Source organism: Taeniopygia guttata, chromosome 4 (genome assembly GCF_048771995.1).
Source record: "Taeniopygia guttata chromosome 4, bTaeGut7.mat, whole genome shotgun sequence".
Taxonomy (NCBI): Eukaryota; Metazoa; Chordata; class Aves; order Passeriformes; family Estrildidae; genus Taeniopygia; species Taeniopygia guttata.
In genome coordinates this window covers 63,088,345-63,098,555 of record NC_133028.1, presented here as the reverse complement: position 1 = coordinate 63,098,555, position 10,211 = coordinate 63,088,345, and the positions used below count along the sequence as shown (strand labels likewise).

The window sequence follows — 10,211 nt, the reverse complement described above, 5'->3', positions numbered from 1 at the left end:
CCAAAGCAGTGTCTATAGAGGAAATCTACCTGGTGACAATCAGAGCATCCGTGTTCCTATGCACATAGCAAGCAGAGAGGCTGTGGGGATTCATTTCCAGGACTCACTATTCAGCCACACCTCAGGTACTTGTCTGTATCTGAATAAAGCCCATGATGACTTTATCAACATGATAACTTTACCAACCTAGCTTATTAGCTACTCTTCACCAGAGTTGAGCAACTCTTCCTTTTATGGTCCTGTGAAAATCATTTTACTGCTGTGGAGTACTGCTGCTCATTAAAACAATAAAACAATGGCAAAATATTGGCAAAACATTGAAGTCACTTGTCCACCGCAATCATATTTCACTTCTTCCTGCTAGTCAGCATCTTGGGGAGTTAAAGTTCAAAATGGTTTCCATTGTTTTCTACCAGTGTGTGAGTCATTCAAGCTGAAGGAAGTGTGTAATGCAAAAAAAAAATATATACTCTACAGGGACAATGAACTCCCCAAGGAATCTTTTAGTAGCAGATCTGAGGACATTTAGACACTGAAACTATGCCATGTTTTATGGCTCTGTTCTCTGCTCTCTGGGTTGTGCAATAACTCATATGTTGGTGTTATGACCCTGAAGGTGAGGCATCTGAGGTTCCTGTTAATGGGTCTCTTGGGGTGGATAAGAGTGAAATGACACATGAATGACTGGTGTTTATATATAGGGGGTTTAGTTTAGAATGATGGAAAGGAGGTATGCAGCTGTTTTGATTATTAACTATAGACGTATAACCATAGATAGTATAAAGACAGAATTTAAGAAAATATATAAGGAAAAGAAAGAGAAAGAACAAGATAGTGGGAAGATATGGGAGGAATGAGGAGAATGTGTCTTTACAAACTAACTGTGAGTCTCCCCGTAGGAAAAGCTAGACACTGATAGGTGAAAGAAGCAACAGGAGTAACCATACATTTCAGAGGAATGTTACTAATTGACAGAGACTTGCTCGTCTAAGACCTTATTAAAATCCTGGATTTAGAGATAAAAAGAAAAGGTGGGGGGCAGAAGGGTGTTGTGCATATTAGAAGGGGATACACATCAGGTAATTCAGGCAGCCTGTACGTCTCAAGTACCTCAGTCAATGGGGAAAGGAAGAGGGTCATGCAGCCGGGGAAATAGGATTAAAAGAAAGGTAAACTTCAGAGACTCCAGAGCAATGCCCATTGGCCTCTCTCGCTCTTTTTTTTTTTTTTTTTTTTTTTTTTTTTTTTTTTTTTTTGAGTAAAGTCAGAGGACTTCTCTGTCTCCTTTTTGGACATAAACATCTGGTGCTGTGATTTTTTCCGCGCAGATAACCTGTGAACCCATTGGGAAATCTGATTTTTTTTTCTTTCTTTTTTTTTTTTTTTCTAATTACCTACAGTGAGGAAAGGCCTTGGAGATGACATGAATGTTAAGAACGATGACGCTAAGTTTCGAGGAGAGGATTTCACCGAGAACACACTGACCGCACATCCCGCCCCGCCTCAGCCCAACCCGCCTGAGGCCGCCGCGCATGCGCAGCGCCGTCAGCCGCGTCCCGCCGGCGGCGGGGGGGCGGTAAGATGGCGGCGGCGCTGCTGGCGCGCTTGTGCTGGGGCAGCCCCGGGCTCCGGGGCCCATTCGGGCTCCGCGCCACCCGCCCGCCCCTCGCTGCCGCCCTCGCCCCGCCGCTGCTGCTCCGCCGCCCCGCCGCGCTCCCGGGGCCGCGCTGCTTCTCGGCGGCTGAGCTGGTGCGCGCCGCGCCGGCCGCGCTGCAGCCCTACCTGCGGCTGATGCGGCTGCACCAGCCCGCCGGTGAGCGCGGCGGGGAGGATCGGGGCCGCTGCCCCCGTGGGCTCCCGTTCCCCGCTGAGCCCCCCGCGGGTTTTGTCTCCCGCAGGGACATGGCTGCTGTACCTGCCGTGTACCTGGAGCATCGGGCTGGCGGCCGCGCCCGGCTGCCTGCCGGACTGGCGCATGCTGTCCCTGTTCGGCGTGGGAGCCGTGCTCATGCGAGGGGCCGGCTGCACCATCAATGACATGTGGGACCGCGACTATGACAGACAGGTAGCGTCCGGCGGGGCAAGGCTGCTCACACGAGTGACAGCACAAGGGGCATGGCTTCAATCCGAGAGAGCAGGTTTAGATTAGATACTAGGAGTACATTCTTCACTCCGAGGATGGTGAGGCATTGGAACAGGTTGCTCAGAGATGTTTTAGGTGGCCCGTTGCTGGAAGCGTTCAAGGCCAAGTTGTATGGGGCTGCGAGTAACCTGGTCTAGTGAAAAGTGTCCCTGCCCACAATACGAGGGTTGTAATGAGGTGCTCTTTAAGGTCGCCTTCCAACCCAAGCAGTTCTGCGATTCAGTGAACCAAGCATATGCCCATTCATCTCCATCGTCACAGAATCAACAGAATTTTTAGGGTTAGAAGGGACCTCGGGAGATGATCTAGTTCCACCCCCCTGCCAAGGCCAATTCACCTAGAGCAGGTTACACAGGAACGCATCCGAGTGAGTTTTGAATGTCTTCAGGGAGGGGGACTCCACTTAAGAGATGCTGTTTTTTCTCAGCCAAGCACCAAGGTTTCTGAAGGCACTGAAGTACATGAACATCGCCAGTGATTCCTTGCTGAGTGCAGGATCCAGGTTCAGGAATTCCTCCATGTTTCTGTCTGAAATGCATGCAATTAATTTGTCTATATTTCCTCCAAAAATAGTAGAAAGTATTTTGTTTCATATAACATTTCTCTGTCCAGGAGTGTAGTAAGTCTTCTAGAATACTCACCTCTGTGTAAGATAAAATACATGCTGTTGTTGGCTGTAGGCAGTACTTGAACGAGTTTATTTCTCAACCTTGTTTTGCACCACAGAATTAACACATTTTTGCTACACTCACTAGTGACAATCTATCCAAGAACAACTTTTTTTTTTTTCCTTAATTTTAGAAGCAGTGTTTCTTTTTGTTGTTGTATTGTTAATTTTGGCTGTTCAGAGTATCATGCCCAACCCTGAGCTAATCCCCTTCTATTATGTTGTATGTTTTCATTTATCATCTCCCATTTGTTCAGAAGAGGGAAATAAGCAAAAGGCAGTGCCCAGTGTGAGATTTTGAAACATGCACAGGTGCAGGCTTGGAGGGGAACATCCTGGTGATGCGTCACTGTTTGCTCCTCCTGTTTTTTGTCCCTGTATTGCTCCTGTGGTTTTGGAGTTTGGGTTTCGGCCCTACAAGACACAGAATAATGAGCCAATCCAGTATCTGAAGTTCTTAGTGTGGCACTTGTATTTGTGCTGTTGCGAAGTTAGGGAATCAGAGTGTGGTTTATGGCAGCTTTGGATGGTTTAAGGTTTGGAAGGCGTTAACAACTATGTATGCTAAACAGATTTGATGTCAGGATGTGATAAGAGGGAATTTCAATATAATGATTTAACTTATGTATTATGTGATGTGGTCAGATGGAAAGTTTAAAAATTGCCTTCACAGCTTTTTCTGGGGTACCTTAAAAGGCCGCCTTCAACACAGGTGCCATAGAGGCCAGGACAACAACAGGTGTAGGTGATGGTGGTTTGGGGTTTAGATTTTGTGTTACTGATTATTTGAGCCATTTTTTTTTAAGTGAAACATCCCATGTTTGGTTGCACTGTGCAGTGGAAATGGTCATAGGTATGTTAAGTGCATTACTGCTCCAAAAGCAGTATAACGTGATGGCAGGGGGGAGAACAAGCTAAAAGAGTTTATTTAAATTCACATTATTCAAGCATAGGCAAGATACTTTTTATGTACAGAATATTTTGTAAAAAGTTGGCTTTTGAACCTCTTGAATAGGTTTGGCACAATTTTCATCAACATGAACAATTTAATGGAATTGTTAGGGTTGAAAGGCATCTCTGGAGATCATCCAGTCCAACCCCTGCCAAGGCAGGGTCACCTGGAGCCTGTGACACAGTCCAGCTGGGGTTTGGAATGTCTCCAGAGAGGGAGACTCCACAACTTCCCTGGGCAGCCTCTTCCAGTGCTCTGCCCCTCTCAATGTAAATAAGTTCTTCCTCATGTTGAGGTGAAATTCATGGAGTTTTTTTGGCGTTGCTCACCTTTGGCAAGTAACTCACCATTCATTTATTTTAACTTTTTTCTGATACTTGTTTCTTTCTTCAGTTTACCTTGTATGATTTCTTGTTCCGGACAAGAGTTTCTAAACTCTACTGTATCCCAGTTGGGATTAAATGTCTTTTCACAGCTATTAACTCCACATCAATGAGACTGGATTCTGAAAATGCCGTTAGAGAGAAACAAAAGCAAACAACGGAATTAGGGCCTTTTCATTTCTCTTTAGAAAATAGGAAACAAATACTGTAAATTGCCCATCAGTTACAGATGTACCTGGTAGTAATATTATTTCCCTTTTTTAGGTTGCAAGGACAGCAAGCAGACCCCTGGCAGCTGGAGATATCTCCACTTTCCAGTCCTTGGTTTTTCTCGGGGGACAACTCAGCCTGGCGCTCTGTGTGCTTCTGTGTCTGAATTACTACAGGTGATGTATGAGTTATCTTTTGGATTTTAAAGTCTGGTTCTGGGTCCTGAGTTAAGCACAGAGATTTTGAGTAGAAAAGAAGTTGGGGTCAGTGGGAGGATTTTATTTGTCATGGAACTGTAATTGAAAGGAAAATAATTAGTGTACTGTGTACAGCTTCTGCAATGCTGCACTGTGTCTACTGAAGTAGACACAGTGCAAACAATAATCCTGTTCGTACTTTTTACAGTATCATTCTGGGAGCAGCCTCTTTATTGCTTGTGATCACCTACCCTCTGATGAAGAGAGTAACATACTGGCCACAGCTAGTTTTGGGTGAGATGGAAAGATTTTTTCTCTTTTTTTAATTTCAGATGTAGTTTTTGGGGTGTTTTGCAAATTAGTACTTGATGCTGCGGGTGGAGAGAAGACAAGCACAATCAGTATGATTGATAAGCAAGCTTCGTTTATTCAAAAATCCTGTCAGTTTATATAGGGTTTGCTACAAGCAAAGTCAGCAACAGCTCTCATTGGTCAATTTACAAAGGTCTTTGTTTTACTTTTCCTAAGTGCGGTTACAGCTGTAGCTAAATTCTCCAAGCCAAGTTCTCATTGCTAAGTCATGCCTTCCAAGGACAGAGCATATCTTCCAGGCTATGCCTGTCCTTATTATCTCATTCTGACTTTGTTCTATTTCCCAGGCCTAGACAGACCTTGTACAGTTTCCCAGGCCCAGACACAGAGCCTGTTTCCCAAGCTCTGTTCCCAGGCCAGACACAGCCTGATTCTGATTCTGGGGTCTTAGTCAGAGGTATCAATGAATTGATCCATGACCCCTCTCCTGCAACCATTCTCCAACAAGTACTTGAGCTTTAGCAATCTGACTTTTTATAACTTTATATCAAAATAGAAATCCCTTAGAGACAAAGCTCTGTTGTGCCACAAGCTTCTTAATTTATGACAGGCATTGGAGTTGATGTGTGGCTTTGGGGTTGGTTTTCTTTTGTTGTTAGAAATCAGTTCCTTTTTTTGATGCAGTGATAGGAGGTAGAAGAGTAGGGAGGAAATAAACATTTCTTATTTGAGAATGAGCTCTTGTTTTGGGGTTATTTCAAAACCCTTCTTAAATACAGATTTGTGTGTACAGCATTTCAGTCTTCAGCTTCTAAAATAACTCCTGAATAGATATTGATGGTGCTTAAGTTTTAGGTTGAGCTACTAAAATATACCTGTGTATATTGGCTCTCCTATGCCATCTGTCTTCAGGGGTTTTTAAACCAAAATTGTAATTTTCAGGCTAGAAGTACCATAGTTGGCTGCTGTGTACTGTTTTGTAGCCAGTTATGCTGACATGTTTTGTTACATTGACGCCTGAGCATTTTACCTTCAGACCTGTTGTTTGAGTATTCTGGAATAGTTCTGTGCAAATGTTTCCCTACACTAAGGAAGTTAAATTCAAATTAGGGAAAAATGTGTGGCATATGTATTTTTTCTTGCATGTCCAGACTATTTAATGTCAAATTATTTATATTTATTACCTGCTTGAAAATAAGTGGTAGAAAAATAGAAATGTCGGTATTATACAAAAGACTGCTGATACGATACTCTCAAATTGTATTTAATTGGTGCTAGCATTCTTGTAAATTCTATTTTTTTATTCTCTTAATGTTTTTAGGATTTACATTTAATTGGGGAGCCCTTCTTGGCTGGTCTGCCATCAAAGGGTCATGTGAGTGGTCTGTGTGTTTGCCCTTGTACTTTGCTGGAGTCATGTGGACACTGGTGTACGACACCATTTATGCACATCAGGTAGTGTAACAGTGAAACCTTCCAGATACCTGTGTTTAAAGGTCACACAAGTTTGTGTGTTTTGTTTACAAATTTGTTGTCAAACAGCAGAACTAACCTCTTGCAGTTTTTCACCTTCAGCTGAGTTTAAGCAGCACCAAAGAAGTCCCAGCCCTTCGATATTTTATTGCTGTTTGCCAAGGTTTTACAAGTCAGGTGGAAAGATGGAAAGTAGCCTTTGTGCTCATATGCTTTTACATTGTGGAAATAACTTCAACAGTGGTATTAAATCCTGGCTGCTAAACAACTCTAAGACCAACCTTCTAGTTTAAATTTTAATGTGGGGACCTACAGCTGCCCTTAAATTGGCTTCCTAGTAAGAAGCATTCAAAATTTAAGCAAATCCCCCATTTTTATTTTTCTTATGAAGTGGCATTGGATTATGGATTTTGTGGTAATTCATCTTTTCATTCCAGGATAAGAGGGACGACATCATGATTGGTGCGAAGTCAACTGCATTGCAGTTCAAGGAGGACACGAAGCAGTGGCTCAGTGGCTTCAGCCTGGCCATGCTCCTGAGTTTGTGCATGGCAGGGATGAATTGCAACCAAACCTTCCCATATTACTCGGCTGTGGCTGCCGTAGGGGCTCACCTGGCACACCAGGTTTGATGGATTTATTCATATTTTTTCCATGAGGAAACTGTTACTAAGAAGTCAGAGGGCTTTTCAACCCCTGTAAATTCATGAGCTACCCATGAAAAGCAGTAAAGAGAGCTAAAGTCTTCTGATAATAATCTGTGTCTTCTGAAGTACCTTTTGCAGACCTTTTAGTTGAGGAGACCTTCAGTCCTGACCAAAAACAGTGGAGCACTGAGTTTCAGTCTGTTTGTAACCAACAGAAGTGCCACACATTAAGCTGCAATCTCAAGGAAAGGATTTTCTCCTCACTGCAAGCAGCAGCTGCTGCTACATAGACCTCAATGTGCTGCAAAATACTGTGGTGTTGACTGTTCTGATTCAGTTCTTGCAGCGTCTGGCACACATAATAGCAGATGCTGACCTTATAACTTTATGTTAATTGACAGTTCTAAAGAGTTCTCTTAAAAGCAGAGAACAATCCAGTTCAGTCTTGTAGTTGCATTCGTTTAGAAATTTTTGTGAATAATAGAAAAAATAGCTTTGTCAGTAAAGGATGCAGATAGGATCTTGTTATCTTGTTCTTTCTGAACCCTACCAGCTGTCTTATACAGTGTTGTAGTAAGTGACAAGTCAGTCTATTCAAAAATTAATTGCTGGTCTTGATAGGTAAGTGACAGCAGAGTATTATGTACTGCAAGTAGTAAAACCATTGCTAGTCTGAGCAGTTAAATCTGTTGGCATGTGGAACTTTTTATAAAGCACATTGATTGTAATGTTGCATTTTAATGGGTGGAGCTCATTCAGGTAATGGATATTAAACATATCACTGAGTAAGAGAATCCTTGTAGTGATGTAGTCTGGCACTCAGCCACTGTTTTCGCAGTGACTGTGCTTGGAAATGTATGAGGGAAAGAATGCTATGTCCACTGCATGATCATTTACAGTTTGAATTGTCAGAGAGCCTTTGTCCTGTAGTTTTGTCATGAATGGGAACCACTTTTAAGAATCTTTATAAGTGAGGATGCAGACTAATGAGTATAAATGATGGGGAATTCACAATTGTGTGGACTGCCAATGTCACAAGAGCAGAACTGTTCTGTGTACCACAGAGTAGCTTTTTGAGGAATTATTTTAATATTAGTCCTGCTTAAACATTTTTATGCTTATCTTCTTGTTCAAGATTTCTGATTGTGTCCTTAACTGGGTTTAGAAAGCTGAGTAAGATGCTTCAGGACAAGGATTTCCAAGAGTTCCTTGATTCACTGAATTTTTGCCTGAGGCAGAGGAATTTGTATCACAATGACGTGAAATTATATCCCTCTCAAGAGGTGCACCAATAAAAAAAAATCTACATTCCTTGTGTTTCTGAAAGAATATCTTAGCTGCTGTTTAGTTTAATTTGCCACTTCAGTGTTTCAAGTTCCCAGTGTCTGAGTAGCTGGCAGTTTTAAGGGTGTGTATCACATCATATTTTAGAAGCTTGTGAAGAGTGTTTTTGATTATTTGACCAAGACCCAGCCCTGATTTCTCTCTACAACCACAAATGAAGCAGACTTCTTGGGGAAGGTTTCACTTCTTTCAGTCAAATACTTTCTATTTTAACATTTTCAAAGGCTGAAGTGCAAAGTTTGAGGTTTTAGGGGCTCCTTCTCAGGTTCCTGGTTCTTTTTTTGGTTTGGTTTTTTTTTTGACTTTTAGTTTTGACTCACAGCAGGCAGCTGCCATGTGGGTAAGCCAGGCTTTGCTTCTGGCTACTATTGCAGGTGTCCAGGTTCTTGTTTGGAAGGGAATTGCATAGACTTGGCTAAGAGCAACTGGACTGAAACCAGTCCTGTGTGGCAAGGCAGGGCCTGGCACTTGCTCTGGTTCACTTCTGGCTCTCCAGTGCCATGTCTTTACTGAAACATGGAACAACACCTTGCAGTAGAAATGAAAAAGTGCATTAAGTTTATGTGTATATGAGTTACATTGAAAAATTAGGTGGCAACCTACTAAGGAAAATCTCAGAGACCTACTTACATGCTCAGATATTTTTGCACTTTTTAATATCAAACCAGACACACTAGTAACTGAACTGTTTATATAGTCTTCCATTGAGATGGTCTGGGAATCATGTTCATATGAGATCCTTGACTTTTCTGCTGTATGTTGAAAAAAATCTGTCAAACACAGATGCCAGTTACGCAAAAAAAAAATTAAACACAGAGTATTTCTGTTTCTTGTGGAGTTAATGGTAGACTTTAGAGATTAAGATTAATTTTTTGAAGTTGCAGATAATTTTGTGATGTGTCAGCTATTTTAAGAGTCTCTAGAATAATAATCCTCTAATGTTATACTGTGCTTTTGCAGATTTACACTTTGGACATAGACAAGCCCGAAGATTGTTGGAAAAAATTTGCTTCAAATCGTACTGTAGGAATTCTGCTCTTCATAGGGATTGTGCTTGGAAATCTGTGGAAATGAAAAGATTTAAATGTAGAAGAGCCTTCAGACAACAGATAGTTGAAATCACTATACTGATATTTTAATCTAACTGAAGTGTAAGTATTGTGAGAAAGAAAACATTTTTAATATAAATATAGCTGCTTTATATTGTTTATTTATAAAAGCTGGTGGAAACATTCTTGTTTCTGAAATCATGCAATTGAGATAATTCTACAATGGAAGTTTTGGTTATCTGGGAATAGCTTCAATTTGCACAGAAGCTCCAAAAAGCTCTGCTGGTCCTGTGTAGTAGCAGCAAACTTCTGTCTCACTTCTGGAGACTGTGAACCCAAGATTTTATATGAAGCAGATGTCTCTTAGTGATAGCACAGGTAAAAATGCAAAATAACTTCTGGATGTAAATAAAATCTGGCTGTACATGCTTGATGGTCTGATTTATTACAAAGGTAATTTTCAGTTTGTGTTGGAGCTTGCTTCATGGAGGAGTTGCAAAAACTGTTTTTCTACTGGGATGTCTAGGAAAAAATCAGGACTCTGAGTGTGTCAGGTCCACAGTAATGAGTCAATAGAGAAGTATTTAAGAAGATTTTCTGCTCTTCCTGTGATTGCTGCAGCAGGTGCTTTCCATGTGAAAAGGACAGGCTTCTGCAAAGTTGCCTGCACAAAGTGAGCTGAGCTTGTTTGTCAAGAGTGATTTGAACACAAAGGACTGAAAACAAAAATAGAGCGTGTGTGAGCAGTGGTTGACCCTGGGCTACAAATTAATCACACAAACTGTTGACACATTTTTTTTTAATTCTGCTTGTTTTGACTTATGCCTACCAGTC

At 41.7% G+C, this 10,211-nt stretch overlaps 1 protein-coding gene and 1 long non-coding RNA gene across 2 annotated transcripts; one reads left to right on the top strand and one right to left on the bottom strand.

Annotated features, from left to right (window-relative positions):
• The first annotated feature begins 1,539 nt into the window (after window positions 1-1,539).
• Window positions 1,540-9,806, top strand: COQ2 (coenzyme Q2, polyprenyltransferase). The gene is made up of 7 exons (XM_030271951.4): window positions 1,540-1,813; window positions 1,899-2,065; window positions 4,410-4,531; window positions 4,761-4,846; window positions 6,186-6,319; window positions 6,775-6,963; window positions 9,289-9,806. Exons 1-7 carry the CDS (start codon window positions 1,582-1,584, stop codon window positions 9,400-9,402), a joined length of 1,044 nt encoding a protein of 347 aa, XP_030127811.4. The 5' UTR covers window positions 1,540-1,581; the 3' UTR covers window positions 9,403-9,806.
• On the bottom strand, window positions 1,943-2,976 carry LOC140684004 (uncharacterized). The gene is made up of 2 exons (XR_012055780.1): window positions 2,785-2,976; window positions 1,943-2,671 (listed from the first exon to the last, which is right to left on the bottom strand). It is a non-coding gene; the product is annotated as an uncharacterized lncRNA (long non-coding RNA).
• Window positions 9,807-10,211: the final 405 nt, after the last annotated feature.